General features: G+C 41.8%; 1 protein-coding gene across 1 annotated transcript in view; it reads left to right on the top strand.

Moving 5' to 3' along the window:
- Nucleotides 1–23098, top strand: part of PPP2R2C (protein phosphatase 2 regulatory subunit Bgamma) — a 395414-nt gene that overhangs the window by 361539 nt on the left and 10777 nt on the right. Inside the window, 2 exon segments of the mRNA XM_020992092.2 lie at nt 12122–12291; nt 16752–16843. Coding sequence (XP_020847751.1) covers nt 12122–12291; nt 16752–16843 — 262 coding nt within the window.

Below are 23098 nucleotides of genomic sequence, written 5' to 3'. Positions count from 1 at the left end.
AGGGAGCAAGCCAGAGTCCTGTACTCTTGTAACTGATAAAGATTATTCTGCCATTCAAATGAAGAGTTGCCAGACACACAAAAAAGCCTGTGACAGATGGTCCTGGGCTGGTTTTGCTAATTAATATTGACCTTTCAATATGAGTGACAGCTGTTGGGGGGTGGCAGAGAAGGAAGGAGACCTTGTCTTTCCGTGTAAGAATTTTGCCTTGAATTACTGTCTCCATCCTCACACAGGTGTTTTCATTTCATGGCTGGAACAAAGGAAATTGGAATTGAAGGAAAGGCAGTAGAGGAGAAAGGGCACAGTGAGGAAAGGATATTCTTGTAATTAAGTGGGGACTTAGGACCAGCTCATTTGATCATTGACTCACTGGGAACCACCCTAGGCTCTGATAGGGGAGCAGCCTCTGCCTCATTTCCTGGTCACCGGCTCCAAACCATGCCATCTAGAATATAACTGTACACTTCCCCCTACTCCATTGCAGCTCCTCTTTGTTGATTTCCTCTTCTAGAATGTGAGCTCCTTGAGGACAGTGACTAATGCTTTCTTATATTTGTTCCCCCTTGGTATATAGCAAGTGCTTAATTATTGCTTTATTCATCTTTTGAAGGTTAAAGCTTGAAAGGACTTAGATCATAGAATCTTAGGAATCAAAGGGACTCTAAACCTCATCTAGTCTAACTCCTTCAGTTTATATACAGGAAAACTGAGGCCAAAGAGAAGTTAAAGGATTTGTCCATTGGCATCCAGCTAGTAAGTGAAGGAGAGAGTAGGATTGAATTCAAGTCCAGTGCTGCTTATAGAATAACTTCACTTAGCAAAGGGTCTTTGATAATGTTGAATAAGAAATTTTTTTTTTTAGGATAGGCAGTGGGTTAAGTGACTTGCCCAGGGTCACACAGCTAGTCTGAGGTTGGATTTGAACTCAGATCTTCCTGAATACAAGGCCTGTGCTCTATCTACTGTACCACCTAGCTGCCCCTTGAATAAGAAATTAAATTCACTATTTAAAACCTACTTTGTACAACACCGTACACTGATGGTAGGGATGCAAAGATGAAAAATGACAGCCCCTTCTTTCAAGGAGTTTATCATCTACTAGAGAGATAATACATGTACATAAACAGATATGGTGCTAGGCAGAATATAGTAGGGGTAATAGAAGAGATCCAAGAAAAAATGGTTTTATGAAAAATCAAAGAGAGACGGGTCAACTGGACAATGAGGGTGCTCAGAGAAGACTTTGAGCTGGCATCTGAGCTGGATTTAAAGGAAGAGCATTTCAACTGGTAGAGGTATGGGAGGGGTATAACGAATGGCCAAAAGAGCTCACATTCTAATAGGAGAAACAACATGCAAACAGCTATGGACAAACAGGATATCAAATGAAAATACTAGAGATTGAAGACACAGGGAAGCTTGAGAAAGGATAAGGAAACTCCATACTTATTGGTGCAGGGTCAGTATCAAGGCTGCCAGCCATTTGGAAGGCAGGCAGGCAGGCAGAAAGAAGTGAATTTAGATCCAAAAATCCCTGCACACCCCATGAACTGTCTGCTAAAGGTCTTGATCTCTGCAGTGGCTCTGCTACTGAGTCACATTGTGACCTTGGGCAAGTCACCTTTCCTTTGCAGGGTTCAGTTTCACTACCTGGTAAAATAAAGGGGTTGCCAGTATATACCCACCTATGGTGAAGAGCTCTCCTGACTAATCAGGTGATCTAAAAAATTGATTAAATTTTGTGTGCTTACACACACAAATTCTATATTGGTAATGTTTATTTTTTTAAATGTGTATTATGTTTTAGATGACTACTTTATGTAAGAAGTGACAAGAGGCATTTGATTTGTATAATTTGAACTGACTTTAAAAAGCATTGTGGCAAATTTATTCAAGTCCCAAACCACAGAATGTTAACAGATATATGTGCAATAAGGCATGCAAAACAATTGCATTTTAAAATAAACATTTTAACAATAAACAGAGAGAGAGAGAGAGAGAGACAGAGACAGAGACAGAGAGAGAGAGACAGAGAGAGAGAGACAGAGAGAGAGAGAATAAAGGGGTTTGATCTGTAAGGTGCCTTCCAGGTCTAAATCCTATCTCAGGCTTGACTTATTACAAAATAAATTCCTATGTGTTAGGGAAAGTGGGATTTTTTTCTGGTATTACAAGTAGATATAGGTAAGAAAAGTCATATTTTGAAAGTATGACTCCTTGACCCTCTTCCATGTGATTTCCCTCCAGAAGTGTGCTTAGTGACAATAATAATATTTATTGTCAATAAGATTTATTGTCGCAATTTAGAGCTTTTTTGCATAAAAGCATGGAAAGACTGGTGGTGTGGGTATTATTAGCCCCATTTTACAGTTGAAGAAACTGAGGCTCAGAGAGATTATTCAGAGATTTGCCTAGTGTCACGTGGATTTGAACTGGAACCTGGATCTTGGACAAGTGGCAGAAGCACTGGATTCTTGTTCTTTTGCTCGGTGACCTTGAACGAATCCCTTCAAACTTCTGAACCTCATCTGTAAAATGATGGGAATGGACTAGATTGTTTCCAAGGTTCTTTCCAGATATAAGTCCATGATCTATGACTCCTAGTTATGTTATTTCTATCAGTCAGTCAGTATTTATTAAGTGCTGTGTGTCAGGTATGGTACTGGGCTCTAGGGATACAAAGAGAAAAAATAAAGCAAAACAAAAACAAAACCTCCAGGAGGTTTTAGGGATACAAAGAGAAAAAAATAAAGCAAAACAAAAACAAAACCTCCAGGAGGTTTTAGGGATACAAAGAGAAAAAATAAAGCAAAACAAAAACAAAACCTCCAGGAGGTTTTATTCCATCCAGAAAGATATCTATCTATCTATCTATCTATCTATCTATCTATCTATCTATCTATCTATCTATACATATATATATACATATGTATATATATATGTGTATATATATATATCTATATATATATATTATATATATATATCTATATATATATATCTATCCCCAAATAGATATGAAGTGTGTGTGTGTGTGTGTGTGTGTGTGTGTGTGTGTGTGTGTGTGTATCTGTAGGTGAGAGTCAGGAAAGGTTTTACTCAGCTAGGTGACCCTCAAGCTGAGTAGGTTGAAGGTAATTAGGAAATTTTCAGAGTACAGTTGAGGAAGACATACTTCTATTACTACTACATTGGCCTGAGTTGAACTATTCTACAAGGTCCCAGGACAGGTTTTGTGGAAGAACTCTGATGGGGGATCTTTTGCCTTCTAGTAATGGTAGGGAGACACATAGTTATAGAATGCAGCAATGTTTTCAGGCTGTTTGAGGAGTGACACCAGGAGAGTGGCCACCATAGGGGTGGGGAAAAGGTGCAGTTACTGTTGAGAGGGTGGCAATAGATGGCCAGAGGGTGAGGGGTAGAGATTGGGGAGGACCTTAGTATTGTTTACTTGTTCTAGGGCAGAATTAAATATCATTTAGGAGGTGGTTCTGAATTCTAGTAATTAAACACAGGTAATAAGTAATACAAGGGGGATTTGAATCCAGGTCTTTTATGCAAGATAGAAAGAAACAGATGAGACTATATCTCTGTTCTCATGAAGCATACAGTCTAATAAAATAAGACAATAAACACAAAGTTGTATGTATGATAAGTGTATAAGGGAGTGCAAAGCAAGGTTTCCTGTCAGAGGTAGCATTTACATTGGACTTCAAAAGATAGGGAAAGAATTCAACAGGCGAGGAACGAGAAGGAAGGCATTCCAGGCATACAGAATAGTCTGGGCAAAAGTCCATTAGTGGGATTTCATTCAAAAAACATCAGGGGCTCAGTATAGCTGGAATATAGGTTATACTTAGGGGAGTAGTGAGAGATGAGACTGGAAATATAAGTAGGAGCTTGATTAAGGAAAATACAGTCATCCAGAAATTCATCCTGACCCCCTGGAGCCCACCTCCTATAATTGTCCTTTCTTTCCCCTATTCTTTAATCATAGCCATTGCTAAAGATGTATAAGGACCATTTCACACCCACCCAGGGAGTGGAGCAAGACTCTTGCTCTCTAGCCTTCGTAGATGATGGTGCTATAAAATGCCTAATGAGAACAAGCAACTGTTGCCAAGGAAATAGAGAGTGTCATATACTCCTTAATTATGCAAAAATCATTCAAATTTAATCAGAGGAAGAGTCCTGCTGATACATATCCCAACAACTTTCAAATAATTAGAGGAAAAAATCATACAATTGAATCAGTCACAAATGATATACGATTCTGAAAGGTATTTCTTTAAACTCTTGGCAGCAAATAATTACTGCAAAATTCTCTTCATTATTTAATCAGTTATCGCAGAGACCTTGTTATCTTTTATAAATGCCAGGGCTGGGGAGCAGGGGGTTGGGGGGCTCAAAAAGGAATGCTCTTTCATTGTCTTTTGGAAAATGAAATTTTTGTCACCAATCATTTATCAGATATATATTATAAAATGTAAATATATGTATATGTAGATACATATTTATATTTTCCCCTAAACATCCCTTTATAACCATTTCAAAAAGCAACCTGGAAAGAAAACCAGATCTGGAAGGAAGAGATCTGGGTCGGAATCCTAGCTCTGATACTGAGGTTGCAAATCTCTTACCTTGCGTATCAGGACACTAAAGACAAGAGAGGTTGTGGTCACATAGACGTAACTAGAAGGGCCAGATTTCAAACCTCGGGCTTCTGGTGCAGAGAGGTTACCTTGCCCTAGTGCCATGCTGCTTTGTGAACCTGACCAAGTTACTGTAACCTTGCTGGGCCTCAGTTTCCTTATTTGTAAAATGAAGCTAGATGAGATGATTTCTATGTAGCAGTGTAATGTCATTGACTACATTGATAAAGCACTATATCAATATCAGTGACTATTGTTATCATGTTCTTTAACAGTTCTTTCATCCAGTCCAGAGGCTCTTAACCTGAGGACTGTGAACTTGCTTTCTACATATTTTGATGTTTTAGATCCAACTGTTTTGATAACCATGTGACTGTATTTCGTTGTAATTGGCTTCATCTGCAATCCTATGTATTTTATTTTCGGCATTGAAAAACATTATTTGGAGAAGGAGCCCATAGTTTTCACCAGATGACCAAAGTGGAAGGGGGGGGGAATCTATCAAAATCTTAATCAAAAAAGATTAAGAACCCCTGGCCTCATCTTTTCATGCTATGGCTCCTTTAATTTGATTTTCAGGCCTTAAAATGAAGAAATTTTCTGACATGGACAAATATTTCAGTTTTAACATGTTGGTCCTGTGACATATTTCCATTGATCCTTAGCTATGGATTTGACTCTTTCCATGGCCTATGGATTCTTCCTTTTTTATTTTGTTTTTTTTTTTTACAATTGTCAAACATTTATTTTCTTTTATTCCATCCACTCCAAATATGAAGTTATGACCTAGGTTTGAATCTTTGGCTTTGGTGCTGACTACCTTGGTGACGGTGGCCAAGTCACTTAACCAGTCTGGTGGATCTCAGTAAGTTGAGGGTCTTAATCTAGCTGACCTCCACGGTCCCTTCCAGCTCTTGGTCTTATGCCCCATTCCCCACAGAACCAGACTTGGAACAATGGCATCCAGATTGAACAGATACACATGTTTTGTCACATACAAGGAATGATGGTAGGCTCTACTTAAATAGATATGGCATTAATGGTTTAGAAAGAACAACAGTCACGTGATTCATAGTCACCTTTGACAGGTAGGTGAGGTTTAAATGCTTTCCTAAGCCCAGTGCAAGATCGCTTTTGTTGTTTGGTTATTTCAGTCATGTCCAACTCTTTGTGACCCCATTTAGGGTTTTCTTAGCAGTGGCATCTTCACCATTACCTTTTCCTGCTCATTTTACAGAGGAGGAAACTGAGGCGAACAGTACTAAGTGACTTATTTGCCCAGGGCCACACAGCTAGTAAGTGTCTGTGGCCAGATTTAAACTCAGATCTTCCTGATTCCAATCCCGGTGCTCTATCCATTGTACTACCTAGCTGCCCCAAGGCTCCTTGGTGTCATTTTTTAATGCAAATGCCCCAGAAATCTATAGATATGACTATTTAGATCATTTTGGATAAAGTTGAGTTGGGGGGAAAAACACTTGGTCAAAACAATTTTTTCACTGCCAAAGCCTTGAAATAATTACAAATGAACATGGGAACTGTGTATGTGTAAATATGTATGTGTATACATACATATGCAAATATATGTGTATAAAAACATACATGCATACACACACATGTATGTATATGTGTGTGTGTGTGTTTAAAACATAGTCTTTGGTTCAAAGGAGCTTCCAGTCTAATGGAGGACAGAGGGTAAAGGGAGGAAACAACAGATAGTATAGTAAATATAATATAAAGTAAGTATAAAACAAAATGCAGTGTGATAGGACTGCCCATCCCTATGGGTGGCTGACATAGAGTGAAGCGGTTAGCTGTAGAAGTTGTACAGGCTGATAAATTCAGAGGCCAGAGAATTTGAAGGAACATTGAAATATCTGTTGAAGTTCTTAAGTAAGAGGGGAGGGGTTGGCTTGGAAAGAAAGACTGTCAGCTAGGTCCTGAACCCCTTGAGAAAATAGTGAGAATGAAGCAGGAGGCACCAGATAACCACTACCAGGATCTGGACACGGTGAAACAGACAGATGGAGTGAACCTCAGAGGGGGAGAGATTGCTGGTGATGGCGGCAGATGGAGGGTCCAGAAGTGGCTGTGGGGAACAAGGGCTATGCCAGGTTTTTTATCCTAGACTCCTGCCTGGGGAGACATAGGAAAGAAGTGCACCCAGTACTGGAGGGGTGGCCAGTGATGCATTCTTTTTGGAGAGAGCTAGGTTTTCCTGGAGAGAATGTGGAAAGAAGAGCTCTGAGGATGAAGGAAACTAATGACCATGCTTTTTCTTATTCTGCTCCTTCCTTCCAGCGGCTAAATGGGACCTCTCTTTCTTCTGGTCTAAGAGATTTTTTTTCTTCCTATGCCTTTATTGTATTTTAATTGTATACTCTTTATCATTTTTTGTTTTATCTCCTTCCTTACTAGACATAAACTTCTAGAATGCAACAATGCAGGGTGATTCAGTGGGAAGAATAATTGTCTCTACTGACTTGGGGCAGGGAGACAGCTAGGTTCAAGGCTCTCCTTTGACATTTCCTAGTTGTGTGACCATGGGCTAGTCACTTAATTTCTCTGAGCCTCAGATTCCTCATCTGTAAAATGGGAATAATACCTATAGTACCTACCAAAAGATGGAAGGAATGAAAAAGAATGAGGTTTAAGATGAACACAAGCTTGTTAATTATGGAGCAGGTGCTCCACAGTGGAGGCGATGAGCAGATCTGGAGTGGGAAATGTTGGATTGAGCTGAGGGAGAGGCTTGAGGGGGATAGAAATGAGCGAGTCAAAGCCCGAAGTTGGGAATTAGAGTTGCTCATCTGTAGCTAGGGGTTCACAGGGATGGGGGGGAATAAGAGACAGTGGAAGTATTCTAGCTATGGGGGAATGAGTCTAGGATGAATAAGAGTGAGGTCTGGTGATGATAAGGTTCAAGGCCCACAATTTGTGTTGGTACAGCCCCCAGCTCCCCAATCGGCCATGTTGCTGTGATTTGGAGAAAGGCTGGCAGTGTTGAGGCAGTAGCCTGGGGTGCCAGAAGGCTAATGAATCAATCAAGAGGTGGTTTGTCTGGTCAGATTCCCAGGCACAGGCAGGGCCTGGCTGTGTTGTGTTTATGAACTAAATTATCCTTTGCCCCAAGGTTCATTAAAGAGAAAAGCCAAAGTAAGCACATGAGCCATGGAACCTGAGATCTTCAGGTAAAAGGAGGTTTCCTATGGGTTTGTAGCCTCTTCCCCTTTTCCCCCTTTCACCAGACTTCCTCTTTTCTCATTTTGACCCACAGATGACCATCACAGATCGGTCTTCATTCTTTTCCCTTTGTTGGGATCTAAGAGATTCTTTGAAGTTCGTTACCCACCCTGTAGAATTAGGTGTCTAGGTGACTTAGAGGTGGCCAGGTGGGACAGTACATAGAGCACTGGGCCTGGAGTTAGGAAGACCTGAGTTCAAAGGCAGACTTAGACACTTTTTAGCTGTGTCATCCTGGGAAAGTCACTTAACTGCTGCCTACCTCCACTTCCCTTTATGTAAAATAGAGATAATATAATGGCACCTACCTCTCAGGGTTGTTCTGAGGATGAAATGAGGTAATTCCGTTACGTGCTTTGTAAACCTTAAAGCACTATATACATTCTAGGTGTTGTTATTATTATTATTAATCACAAACTTAACCTGACTAGAATTTCAAACAAATCCTACAGAATCTCACTATTCTTATAGTCAAAGTATCTTAGAGTTAGAATCTATCAAGCAATACCTACTATGTGCCAGGCATTTATTCAAGGGGCCAGTGATTCAAAGATGTGAAACGATCCCTGGCCTCTAGGATTCACAGTCTAGCCAAGGGGAGAGATAACATGATCATACATCTAGATATTCAGGGAAATTGATACAAGGAAAAATCGATACAAGGAAATTGACAAGTAAAAAAATAAAAATTTAATTAAAAAAATTAAGCAACAGAACCAGGTTTAAAACAAAACATAACAAATAGCTACCAGAACATTTGGTGGGGAAGGCACCATCAGGTGGAGAATCTAGAAAAGCTTGGAGTTCATAGTTATCGTCACAAGTAATTGATCACATTTATATAATGCTTTAGGATTTGTGAATCCCTTTCCTGACACCAATCCTGGAGTTAGGAAGGGAATACAAGTAACTATCCTCATTTTACAGAAAAGGAAACTGAGGCCCTGAGAGGGGAAGGGACTTGCTTGTTGTCACACAGCCAGGCAGTGTCTGGGCGAGGACCTCAATATAGAGTCTCTGACTTCAAACTCAGTGTACTTTTCATTGTACCAGGGCCTATTTTCAAGCGTCTCATTTTTCAAAGGTTAAAACAACAACAATGCCGAATCCTGAAGGTCACAGTGCTCCCAGGGGGAAGGTAACTAGTCCAAAGCTGCCTGTGATGTGCATGGCAGGATTAGGTCAAAGACCCAGATTCCTTGAAGCCAGTGCACCCTACTGGACTGTTTCAGCCAGGTGTTCAAGTACCAGTTCTTAGTCCCGCCCACTTCCCCCATATCCCCCACCCTAAGTGCCTATGGCCTGGGACTCAAGGGAAAAGTGATTTCAGAGCATGTGCTATGGTGGGTTTTTCCCCCCATGAAGGGAGAGCTAAAATGTTTTCCATGTGTCAACTGTGGTGGATTTAAAAAGCCAACTTCCTGACAGCGTTGAAATTCAGAAGTGAGTTGAAAACTCTTCATAGCTATAAATAAGAAAACCTTGTCGGGTCCTTCTCCCCGTCCTTTAGCGGGGACTTCACATCATAATTAGGAGGCTGGAATTTCTGCCATTTGTAATACACAGTTTGGACAGATCCAAGGGAAGAGGTGTGAGAGATGATAATTGCGTGGCGCTCATCAGTCTCCTATTGAAAATCTGACAAGATAATTACCCGATATCTGCCCCGCTGAACATCTCAGGGAATTTTAAAAGAGCTATTTAAAAGCATTTGTTTAAACGTCTGGCAAAAGATGAGAAGTTGTTCTCTTTGAAGTAGCTTGTTTTCCTCTGCGCCACGGTTAGCAGGGTGTGCGCAGCCACACAAGGTCTCCTCCATGCTTATCATCTGCATCAAATGGTCTTGTCATTATCAAGCTTCTCCAAGTCCCAAAACTTTGGGACTTGGATTCAGAAGACCTGGATTCAAATCCTGCCCCCTCCGCCTACTAACTGAGTGAGTCCTTATGTTAGAGCCTCTGTTTCTTCAGCTGTAAAATGAGGATAAGACCTCCACTACCCACCTTACAAAATTCTTGTAAGGATGAAGTAAGGCATATGTGAACACCCTTTGTCAGTTGTTAATGTGATTTGTAGTTACAGATGGCTAGGTGGTGCAGTGAGTAGGGTGCTTGACCTGGAGTTGAGAAGCCCCGAGTGCAGCTCCTGCCTTAGACATTTACTGGCTGAGTGACCCTGGGCAAGTCACTTAACTTCTTCAGTTCCCTCATCTGTAAAATGGAGATAATAGTAGCACCTACTTCTCAGGGTTATCGTGAGGCTAAGAAAGATGTGTGTAAAGCACCCTGCAAATCTTCAAGCTCTATATAAATACTATTATTATCGTTATCATCATCATTCTATGAATATTTGTTGGATGTCCATTAGGTCCCCAGCACTGCTGAAGCCATTCATATTTAGTGTGTCAACTCCATGAGCCCAGAACTCTGTCTTCTTCATCTTGGTATCTCCTCCAGCTCCTAACACAGGATCCTACGTGTAATGTTTTCTAGAACCTATTGTTATAGAATTCTAAATTATCTGGGCTTTAATAAAAAGTGTTCTCAACATTATGAATTTAGAAAGTTTCATTCCTGCTAGGAATTTTTTTTGTTCCCTGTCTTAAATGAATGAAAGAAACAAGCATTTATTAAGTGCTTGCTGTGTACTGAGCATTGTGTTAAGGACTGGGGATGTAAAGAGAAAAGAAAGCCAGACTCTGCTCTTAAGGAGCTCACATCCTAGTGGGGGAGACAAACACAGGTAGGAGCTTTGAGCTAAAAGTTGGAGAATGGCCTGGTGGTCATTAGAATACAGTGCCAAAGCAGAAGGTAATGTATTTCAGTGTTATCTCCATCCGTTAAACCGTATCTGTTTCTGAGGTTGAACCAGATGGTGCCAAGGACTTTGGTGATGAGAGCTTTGATCTCTGGGCTTTCAGTAGCATGGCTGCTGAGGAGGCAGGGGCTCTGTACCTGCAGGGACAGTTATCATGTCTTATCTCCACAAGGGCTGCTTCCCTGGATGAGTCTGGAGGAAGGGTGTGGTGAGTGAACATGGAGGAAAGGTCGAGTCTGGGGGAACTGATCCACTGCTGTTCCTGGGCTTCCTGGTTTATGTTATGCATGTAATGGAAAGAGTGCTGGACTGGGCTTTGGGAACTCTGAATTTGAGCCCTACGTTTCCCCATCGATCAGATGAGGGTCTTGGCTGAGATGACCTCCAAGGTCCCTGCCTCTTGGATGCTACGTTAAGCTGCCCTTCCTTCTCAAGGAGAGGATCCAAGGAGGTAGTTCATAGGAGAATCATAAATCATGTACAGGAGGATAATATCATCCAGGGTCACGTCCTCTAGTTGGAGACCATTAATGATGGGAAACTCATTACTCCCTGACTCAGCCCATTCCATTTTTGGACAACTCTCTGAGGAAGCTTTTATAGGATGGTAAGACCTAGGTCACTGACAAAGACCGTAGGGATTAGGCCTTTCAATTCAGTATATTTAGTTAACCCCTGTTGTGTGCAGAATACTGTGCCAGACATTAATGGAGATACAACCTGGGGAGAAAGCACAGTTCTTGCCATCATGGAAGTTACAGTCTAATAGAGGTATAAGAGAGAAAGAAAGATAGATGATAGATGGATAAGTAGATAGATAGGTAAATAGATGATGGATGGATGGATAGATAGATAGATAGATAGATAGATAGATAGATAGATAGATAGATAATGTACAGTGTAATGGGGGGAGTGATCAGGGGAATCTCGTGACTTGCTGAACAGGGTCACCTCCCACAAATCTGGACAGGCGTTTTGGTCCTTTGATGAGGAACATGTACGTTGCCTCTATGAGGGAACTCCTTATTGGTCTGCTATGTTATCCCAGCAGAGCACATGCTGTTCAGCAAGAAGCCAGAGAACCTGACCCCCTCCATGAAAGGTGCTCTCATCCAGCAAATCAAGGCCCAGATCATCCCCACTATGACAATATTCCATGATAACTGAATGAGAGTAAAAGCAGAATACGTTGGCAGATCTGAAGAGTGAAAGATAATAACTTTGCTTAGCATTTGAATTCTGAGTACACTAACACTCTGTGAACTCTGAGCACGATGGAAACACCCGTGACTCCAGGGATCTGGGAAGGCTTCCTGGAGAAGGTAATATTGGAATAAAATATGGCCCCTGCCAGACCTCACAGAGTTTACTTTCTCAGGTCATTGTTCTTGATTTCTTTGCCTCCGCAGTTTTCGAAGAACCCGAAGACCCCAGTAACAGATCCTTCTTCTCTGAAATCATCTCCTCGGTGTCAGACGTTAAATTCAGCCACAGTGGCAGGTTCATGCTCACCAGGGATTACCTCACGGTCAAAGTTTGGGATCTGAATATGGAAACAAAGCCTATAGAAACATACCAGGTAGGAATCAGCCATCTGTTCCATTCAAAAACTCCCATACTGCCAAAGGTGCCCCTAGTGTCAGATGCTCCATGATGAGTCCCAGGGGTGTCAGAGGTATGGTGGTGTAGGAGAAAGAACTCTGGATTTTGAGTCAGAGAATCTGGTTTCTCTGCTAGTTGAACATACCTTTGATCAAGTCCCTTTCACTTCACTCAGCCTCAGTTTCCTCATCTATAAAATGAAGAAATTAGATCATTTGTACTGTAAGGTCTCCCCCAGCTTTAAATTCTGTGATACTATGAACCTAGGGGATTGGACAACTCCAGTGGACAGAATTAGGGCCACTGAGAGGAAATCACAGCATGTCAGGGTTCGGCTCAGTATGAGAACCTATCATTTAGAATTGACTAGTAATGGAATGGCCTATTTTGTCAGGAAGCAATCTCCCCATCACTGGAATCATTAGGCAGAATCTGGACAGCCACATGTTGTGGATGTGGTAGAGGGAATTAGTGTTTCAAGTAGAGGTTGGATTAGGTGATTTCTAAGGTCCCTTCCAAGGGCAGCTAGGTGACTCAGTGAGTGGATAAGAGTACTGGGCCTGGCGTCAGGAACACTCATCTTCCTGAGTTCAAATGTAGCCTCAGGCATTTACTATCTGTGTGACCCCCGGCGTCACTTAATACTGTTTGCCTCCATTTCCTCATCTGTAAAATGAGCTAGAGAAGGAAATGGCAAACCACTTCACTTTTTGCTAAGAACCCTAGGACTCAGACACGACTGAAGAAGAACAGCAAAAGTCCTTTCCAGCTCTAAATCCTATGATCCTTGGTTTTGGGACGGTGCCTTTATTCCCATGGATAACTGATACAAGAGGGACTCCTTCAGTAAACATAGAAACATTACCCCACGGAAAGAGAATCCCCTTGTCCATTCAGTGTCATTCAAATTCACCAATCATTTATTTAGCTTCTACTGTGTGTAGAACACTGAGCTTGGCACCTCGGGGGGGGATATAAAATTAAATAATAACTCCCCAACCTTAAGGAATTTATAGTTGAGTGGGAAGATGAAACAGGTAAGTATAATATGGGGCAAAATACATTAAGTGCGATCAGTCAAGAAGCATTTACTAAGTGCTTGCTCTGTGCCAAGTATTGTGCTAAACCCTGGGTGTATAGGGGGGAAAAAAAGTGAAATCAGCCTCTGCCCTCATGCTGATGGGAGAGACGTTATAGATATAAATAGGAACATGTAAGGCACATACAGAGTAGATGGGAGGTAACCTTAGAGGGGAAAGCACTATAGGGTGGGGAAGGAGGGGACCAGGATAGCTAGCGTTAATATAATGCTTTAGGGTTTCCAAAGTGTTTTGAATATACTATCCTATTTGATCTTCACAACAACCCTATATAGGTTTTATTGTTCCTGTTTTAAAGGTGAGGAAACTGAGGCTTGGCACTACTATAGACCTTAAGTGACTTGTTCAGAATCATATAGCTCATAAAGTTCTGAGGCAGGATCTTAACTTAGGTCTTCTTGTCTCCAAGTCCAACCCTCTATGCAACATGCCTCCTGCTGCCTAGATCCATTAGGCAGCAGTCTGTTCATTCCTCAGGAGTAGTAGGGAGCAAGGCTGAGAATAGTCATTTTTAACATGCCTCTGATGGGGGAGACCACCTGTACATAAAAACAGGCACATACAAGATGCATTCAGAGTAAATAGAAGAACAAACCAGCAGGTTGGGGGAGAAGGAGTGCCCTGGGAGTTCAAAGGAGAAAGAAGCATCTCTTCAGTGGAGGGGGGAATCAGAGAAGGCAGAGAACGCACAGCCCAGCCCAGCCCAGTGTTTACCCTCAAGAGTAGTGGTGAGGGCATCTTGACTGGCCAGTCCTTGCAGGACATTTTGTTCTCTATACAGAATGAGATACAGAAGGTAAATGTGCCCTCTCTAGAAAGGAATGTTTGCCACTGTCATTGTGAAGTGATGAGGAGTCTTGCCAGAGACAGAAGCTGTAGAAAGCAGGGTTTTCTGGAAGGAAGGCCAGAGATGGATTTGTTTCTTATAAATCATGGTTTTGAGTTCATCTTTTGAAAAAGTCCCTTTTGTAATTGGGGTGATATTAGTGCTACAACTTTTCAAGGATTGGTATGGGCACTGTCACATTGATACAGGTCACAGCTCCTCTTGGGACAGTTTTTTGAATAGGTAGTGATGAAAAAACTGACATCTACCTGGGTACGGGCAGCAAGTTAGCACAGTGGATGGAGCACTGGGTTTGGGGTCTGGAAGATATAAGTTCAAATCTGGCTTCAGACACTATCTGTGTGTGACCCTGAGCATTTCACTTAACCCCTATTTGCCTCAGTTTCCTCATCTGTAAAATGAGGATAGTGACAGCACCTATGCCCCAAGGTGGTTGTGAAGATTGAATGATATAGTAATTATAAAGCACTTAGCATGGTGCCTGGCATGTAGTGAATGCTATATAAACATTAGCTGTTACAGGCTCATTCTCAACATGTCTTCCAAACTTATCTAGGCTTGACATGGAATCTCACAGTTGGCGGGACCTCTGAGGTCACCCAATCCAACTTTACCTTTAATTCAGCAGACATTTATTAAATACCTACAGTGTAAAAGGCCTTTCAGTGCTAGAGATACAAGAATAAAAACATATATTCCTGCCGTCAGCTTGAAAAGGAAACTCCTCCCTAATATTCTTGACAAGTGATAGTGGGATGCTAGGTACACAGTCTGTCCCTGGATACGCTCTTGCACACACACACACACACACACATGCACACATATATGCACATGTACATGTCTGCGCACACACACTCACACACACACAAAGTCTTTATATATACTCAAAATCTTTTCGGAACATTAGATGTATCACATAGAATCCACACGACAGTAGTAGCAGCAGCTTGCGTTTATGTGAGCATTTTTCAGTTACAATGTTCTTGTTTTTACCTGTTTTATCTTCTCTGATCCTTAAAACAGACCATGATGTCAACAGGGTAGGTATCATTATGCCGATTTTATGGATGAGGAAATGAAGGCTCAGTGAGGTTATAATGATACCCCTAATCAGTGGCAGGGCTTACTAAGCAAGTCCCTTTGGCTTCTCTCAAGCTCAAACTCAGTTCAGCAGAGCCTGGCATAATAGAAAGAAAGAGAGTTAAAATTACTGCTAGCCATACTACGCTGACTCGCTGTGTGATGATAGGCAAGTCATTTTTCCATCTTTTGAGCTTCAGTTTTCTCTTCTGTAAAAAGGAGTTGGACTTGACCACTGGGGGGACTTTGAGATCTAACATTGTGTGACTGTGACCCTTAATCTTGGGTTCTTTCCGCCATCCCACACTGCCTATGGTTTCCTTTATGCATCCAATACATGCCAAGTAATTTGGCTCTCAGCTCTGTTATCCTGGGCACATATTTTTTGGAGAGAGATAAGCTAGTGTGATGCACTGTGTCTTAGTGTAATGGCCCATCCACACAGAAATAGGACAGCAAGATGTACTTTATTTCCATGGCCATTTTCATTAGATGTGCAATTAACTACTAATCTGTTTGTTGACTTGTAATTAATCAACTTACAAGTGCCTTTCTATCAGACTAGATTTCCGTTTAGGATCTTGGTGTAAGTGAACACAATGATGCTTTCTCATGTAAGCCTTTGGTGAACAGAGCCAGGAGTCAAGTTCAAGAACCAGATGGTATTGACGTAAAGTGGTGCCATTACCTTCACGGGATCTTAGAATCACAGGAAGTTTAAAAATCTTAGAGTTATAGAATCTTAAGATATTGGAAATTCAGAATCATAAAATCACAGAGTCAAAGACATAAAATCATAGAAGGCTCTAGAATCCAATGCTTTTTTTCCATTATGGCATGCTCTGTTCAACTGAGTTTAAGCCCAGGAGAGGTCAGAGGGACTTGCTTATTAGTAAGCCCTGCCAGAATCATAGCATCTTAGACTCAAAGGATTTTAGAACTATGCACTCTTCAAGGTGAAAAGATCTCAGTATGCCCATGTATACACATAACTGTAAGAAAAGTTAGAATATCATAAATGAAGAGGTGTAACCTTGGGCAAGTCACTGTTTCCATAGGCCTCAGTTTCTTCATCTGTTATGTGAGGGATTGGGTCAAACAAGCCTCTGCAGTCCCTTCCAGTTCTGGTTCTAGATTTAGATCCAGAGCTCCAGTTTCACAGCTGTGAAAAATCTGAAAAGAGATAAATCTCCTCCAACTGAGGCTCCCTTCTTTGACTCACAATTTACCTCATCTGTAAAATGGGAGAAATTATACCTGTGCTACCTATCTATCAGAGTCATGGTAAAGGGAAGCGCTTGGATAAGAAATCACTTCACAAATGTTAGTTATGGCATTGGAGGGATGTTGAATTATAACAAATCATCCACATTCCACTGGAGAATAACCAGGTCCATTTTCTCTTAACAGGTTCACGATTACCTTAGGAGCAAGCTGTGTTCCCTGTATGAAAATGACTGCATTTTTGACAAGTTTGAATGTGCCTGGAACGGATCTGACAGGTAACTCTGACTCCATCCTGTGATTCATTTGACCCAAAATGGAAACCTCTGCAGGACCCCCTCCTTAAATCAGCTGAGACCACGTCTCTGAAACCCTTTGTTACCAAGGTTTTAGCTGCTTCTCAAGAGGTTCTGTACTAGCTGCTGATGGCCTTCAGAGAAGGTTTACGACACAGGATCTTTCCTCATCCCCACTGACCTGATCACACATTCCATGCTCCTGAGTTAGGTCATAACTGAGTTTCTTCCCATCTTAATGGGGAGCTCAGTAACACAATGTGAATGCTGCAACAGGCCATTAGAACAGTGACCAAATGAGGTCTTTGATGACATTTATCATTCTCATTGTATGTTAAAACAAACAAACCACCAACACCTTCAAATCAGGGGGTCACATAGTATGGCAGCAGACCAAACAGGGGCTAAAGGGCAAATTCTCTGTTGAGTCCCTACTATGCAGAAGGCAGTATTCTAGACACTAATGTCCCCAAGATGAAAGAACACACATTTCATTAGGCTCTATTGTAAATACTGTTCGTTTATCAGTTTTGTGTATAACTCTATCCTCTGATTACAAATGTTACATGGTGAGATTGACTGAGTTCTTATTACCAACTGATAAGGGGTATGCATGAGTGCATGTACACGTGTGTGTGTGTGTGTGTGTGTGTGTGTGTGTGTGTGTGTGTGTGTGTGGTTTAGGCATGCTAGAGAAAATTCAAATATATCTTCACTGATGAGCAGACGAGCAAACTAATAATGCCTCCTTAGTTCACTGAACAGTGAAATAACTGTGTGGACAAGGAGGAACCAGTGAGTGCCATCTGATCCTCATTGTTCACTTTAAGGCAGTTGTGGTAGTTACTATGCCACTTTTCTGGTGAGTGGTGTCCCTTTCACTATGTCACCAGTCTGGTGAGGGACTGGCAAATGGGTATGATTTAGGTGAACATTCAGCAAAACAGAAATGTTCACTCACTGTCAAGCCTGTGTTTGACTTGATGCTGAAAGTGTGTATTCTCACAGCTCTGCCCAGAACCAGAGCCCCAGGGAAACACACAGGGCCGCAGCTGTTAGTGCTCAGGGCCTCAGGGAGGAAGAAGAGAGCCCTTTCCCTATGAGCAAGTGCTCCCAGAGCCAGCAGGTGGCCCCCACACGTTGCTGGTTACCATCTCTCATGGTGCCCAGCTGCCTTAGCAAGCTGAGGTAGTTGAACGTAGTGAACAGAGCAGTAGATGTGGAAAACACTAGTTTTTGCTTTGTGACTGACTGACTGACTGCCCAGCTCTGCAGCCTGGGGAAAATCTTTGAGACTCTGTTGTTTCTGCATGTATAAAAGAAAAACAAAAACCTAACATTTGCACCTAATTACTGCACTGGCGTCCTATGCAAAAAGCACTCTTTGAATTATAAGTTTGTATAAAACTGTGAGGTTTGTGTCCCTTCTCTGAATACTGTTGTTACTCTGGGCTGTTTGTATGGAGTTTGTAGCTGGCAGGAGGACATCCCTCAAAGGATACTGTCTGCATACCTATCAGTGATCTTAGCCTTCTTTTTTTGTGGAGAAAGTTTTATGGTCCCTGTCCCCGATCTGGGAGCTTTCAAGGGACGAGGTAATTTTGAATCAAGGAGGCCCGTCTCACCTAGTAACAGAAAGCTGCCTCCTCAAGCCAGTCATATGATTCAATGGGGCCTAATTTCCTAAGACCTATTGCTCTGGTCGGAGCCAAGTGAAAGAGGGGTGATTTATAATGCTCCCCTATTCCAAACAGTGGTAGGGTAAACTAGATATCCTTTGATAATTATGATATTGCTAAGGATAGCTAGGGGCAACTAGATGGCATGGTGGACAGAGTGCCAGGCCTAGAGTCAGACTCATCCTCCTGAGTTAAAATCTAGCCTCAGACCCTTACTAGCTGTGTGACCCTGGGAAAGTCACTTAAATTTGTTTGCCTCAGTTTCTTCATTTGTAAAATAAGCTGGAGAAGGAAGAGTAAACCACTCCAGTATCCTTGCCAAGAAAACCCCAAATGGGGTCATGAAGTTGGATACGACTGAACAACAACTATAACAAGGATAGCTAAGATATGCAGAAGTCTAACGTTAAAGTCAAGAAGCCTGTGATCTAACCCAGCTCTGGCATTTTAGGCAAATATCTACACCTCTTTGGGTCTCAGTTACTCCTCAGGAAAATGGGGGAATTGACTTAGATGGTCTCTGTTGTCCCCTCCATCTCGGCTGTTCTCTGCTTCTGTGGTCTGTTGAGATGTGTCCCTGAAGCCACAGTAGATTGTAGGACTTTGCTTGTTTCTATGTGCTTTGGAGGGTTGGAGGCCCTCTTTATCTTGTTAAAGGAAAGTTAAAAGTCTGTGATGAGTTTGGACTGCCGGATTATTTGATTTTTTTTTAAAAAAAAATTATTGACGTTTTCTGTTTCTTACATCACCATAGTATCCCATGTCTCCTTCGTCTTCTCTGAGAGCCACCCCATAATGCAAATAGTATAGTAAATAGAAGGGGAAGAAAGTCAGCACAACACACTAATAGTGTGCAGAAAGTCTGAAAACTCATCCAGTGTGTAACACTTGTGGACCTCCCACCTCTACAAAGGGGTAGGTTGAGGGTGTCTTCTGACATCTCTTCAGTGGATTATTTGAAGCATGGTGAGTTGAAACCATACCTTCATTCAAGAAGATTCCATGTGAGGGACCCCCATCAATGACCATGGACATTAGAACTGAGTAAGCCAAATAGAGTGTGTTGTGGTTATTTTTCTTGGTCCGAGTGGTCCATCCCTCCTGTAAGGATGGGGAGTTTTGTCAAAGTGAGTGTTCCCTCCACTACAGTTTAGTTCATGCTCTTCAGGAGGAGTTATGCCTCCAGAATTCTTTGCTATGCAGCCAACCTGGTAATGAACCTTCATGAATTTAAGCAGTCCTTGGATGACAGCTCTCGTCCTTTTCCAGTTTGGCATCGCACCTAGCAGAGTCTGAGCTTCACTGACATAGTCACTAAGAAACCATCCTGTGAGGAGGTCTTGAAGGTTGAATTTCTTGAAAGTTATTAGTAATAGGTTATCAGAAAGTCATGTCTGTGTAACACTTTAGTAATAGCTAGTGGCTAACATTTATGTAGCACTTTTAAGGTTTATGAAACTCCTAAAAAGATCACCATGAGGTAGGTAATGCAAGTGTTATTAACCTCATTTTACAGATGAGGAAACAAATAGAGAGAGATAGGAAGCATTTGCAAGGAGCATTGTGTCTGGAGTTAGAAGACCAGTGATCTTGGACAAAACCCTTAATCTCTCTATATGTCTCTTTCTTTATTGTAGAATGAGGAGTGTCCACTAGAAAGCTTCTGATGTGTTTTCCATCTCTCCTCCTAAGATTCTCTGTCTATCTCAGGGTCATGCAGCTGGGGAGCTAGAATTGCCAGAAGTGAGGAAAAAAACAACAGTGTATTACTAAGTCCTTCTATGCTGATCTTGAGGTCATTTGAATAAGGGAAATTTCATCAGCCTTTTTCACTCTGAGGGACCTTCCTTATCATTAAGACAACTCCAATGCATGCAGCCTACCCATAGCAGGACTTCTAGCAAAGAAACCAACTCTTCCACTTTGGTATCAGCTTGTAAACTAGTTAACTCTAGCCCAGCTCAGAGTGTGCTGCTAAATGGCAGGACAGACCCCCAACACCCTCAGCCTCCCCAAACCACTCCAATGAGCTTGTCTTTTGTGAGATTTTTTCCTCTAGGAAGTAAGTGGGAATGATAGCTTGATGTCTGAGCCTTAATAGAAGTATTATTAACTGTGTGGGTTTAAAATGATTTTAATCATCTTGCTCCAATCACCTCTTGACAGATCTGAGGAATTAACTTTGTGTGAAATCAAGTGGTCTCCATTAAGCTTGCAACATTTCCTTTAAAAAAAAAAAAGCATCACTCCATTCATCCCACTCCCTGAGTGTAGGAGGCGAGGTTAGGTTGTTTTTGGAATGGTGACAGAAACCATCACTTCCCACAGAAACATATCAGAATGGAAGAAGATGAAATGCCAAGCATAGTACTTGCTGCTTTTTGACTTATGTCTTCTAAAAGAGAAATGAAATAAGTACTTTGTGTTTAGTCTTACTTTAAAAAAAAAAAACAACTCCGCTCATAGCATTATTAAGATGTAGCCTTGGAAGGGACCTTAAGGATATACCCATAGAATCATAGCTGTAGAGCTATAAGGGACCTGAGAATCCATCTCATCTGACCCCCTCATTCTCATTGATAAAGACGGTTAAATGATTTGCCCAAGGTCACATGGGTAATAAGCTTCACAGGTAGGATCATCTAGTCCAACTGTTTTATTCAAAGGCTCACAATGAGCCTTTGAACAGGACTCAACCCCAGGCTCCAGTACCAATGCTTTAACATCGTCATCTCTTATGAATCCCAAATGGACTTAACCTCAAGAAGGGGGAATTGCATTTTGTCCAGACCATGTCCTTACAGGGTCAGCATCGAGACTTTGAGCTGAGCTGATGTGCCTCTTTAAGTGACAGAATGGAAAGGGCTTGCCTATGTTGTCCTTATTCAGAGAACATAGAGATGTCCCACAGTTTCCATAGCCTGACTACCTTCTCTGGTGTTTTCAGCCCCATTCCCAATTTTGGTTCTCTGTATCTTTCCCAATTCTGTTCTTATCTGTTTGCTTCAAAATCCTAACCTCAAACTGGCCCTCAGGTCCTTGGCATGGTACCTCTCCCTCTGATTCTCCTGGGCAGACTGCTATAGTGGTGATTTCTAGTTCCATTTTTCGTCTCAGTACCTTGTCCTGTTCCCCACAGAAGGAGCATTAGTCCCCTCCTCTCCACTCATTTGGCCATCGCTCTAGTTCAGAATCTCATCAGCCCTTGACCAGAAGGCTACAGTCATAGTCTCCTGTTTGATCTTCCTACCTCGTCTCTTCTTTCTCCACACAGCTACCAAAGTCATATTCCCAAAGCACAGCCTTGCTCCAGAAGCTTTAGTGGCTCCCCATTGCCTCCAGGACAAGACACAAGCTCCTCTGTGTGGCAGTTAGTTTTCTTCCAATCTATGCTTGCAGACCAATGTCACATTGTTCTCTTTCATTTACTCCTGCATGCTCTTCTCCATGTCTGATATTCCATCTCCCACTTCCATAACTGGAGTGGACTCCCTACTCACCTCTGCATCGTCAAGTCCTTAGCTTTCTTCAAGGCTCGGTTTAAGATTAATGTTAACGATCTCCTACATGAGATCTTTCCTTACCCCTCACCAATTACTGGTTGTTGGTCCTTCCCAAAATCAGCTGTTGTTTACTTTGTATAGGCTTTTTTATCTGTTTATCTGCGTCCACATTATTTCCTCTTGGAAAATGCAGGCTTCTTAAAGGCAGGAACTATTTACGTCTTTCTCTCTGTATTCCCAGAGCTAAACCAGTGCCTGCAGTATAATAGTTGTTTAATAAATACTTATTGAATTAAGGCAAAAGTAGTGTCCTGGTTGAACATGTCTCTCCTTATTCTTTGGCAGAGCCTTACCCAGTGGCCAGAAATGGAATTGCCTATGCAACTCCCTCATCTACTCACTCTGATCCCATGGGCTGGGCTGTCACCCACTTTTAGCCAGGGTTAGAGAAGCCCTGGGTGGGTGGGGAGAGGGGTCATACCACATAGTTATGACCTCTGAGGTACCTTCCAACTCATTGATTTTTCCTTTATACCTTTTGAGGTCAGCCTCAGTCAACTAGCCTTTTTCAAAGAGGGAAAGTGAGCCCCAAGTGAAATTTTTATTCTCCTACTAAAATCCAAACTATAGCATCCACTTAATCATCATGTCCTTCTGACTGGATAAAAATAATAGAAATTCTACTTTAAAATAACACTCATAAATCACTACATGGAAATCATCATGCTCATCATCACTAAGGGAGATAAAAGCATGTAGGAAGGACCCTGTCCCTGCTACACGGACCTCACAGTGTTACACATAACATGTCATGATAAATACATTGCATTCCCTGCAAAAGTTATACTCTGGTGCCATATAGTGGCATGGATATGATTATGTGATCTCAGTATTATTAGAAGCATAATTTCTGGTGTGAGAAGAAACAGTCTCATTCTTGTCTCTGGCCTTTGCCTTGATCAGGTCACATCTGGAGTATTGTGTTGATTACACCAGTATTGGAGTATTGTATTCAGTTCTGAACACCACATTTTATGAAGGACATTGACAAGTCA

The sequence above is a fragment of the Phascolarctos cinereus genome, unplaced genomic scaffold (assembly GCF_003287225.1).
Source record: "Phascolarctos cinereus isolate Bilbo 61053 unplaced genomic scaffold, phaCin_HiC Scaffold_9;HRSCAF=440, whole genome shotgun sequence".
Classification (NCBI taxonomy): Eukaryota; Metazoa; Chordata; class Mammalia; order Diprotodontia; family Phascolarctidae; genus Phascolarctos; species Phascolarctos cinereus.
Note: the sequence above shows the minus strand (reverse complement) of the source record. Positions and strands in the feature narration are given on the sequence as shown.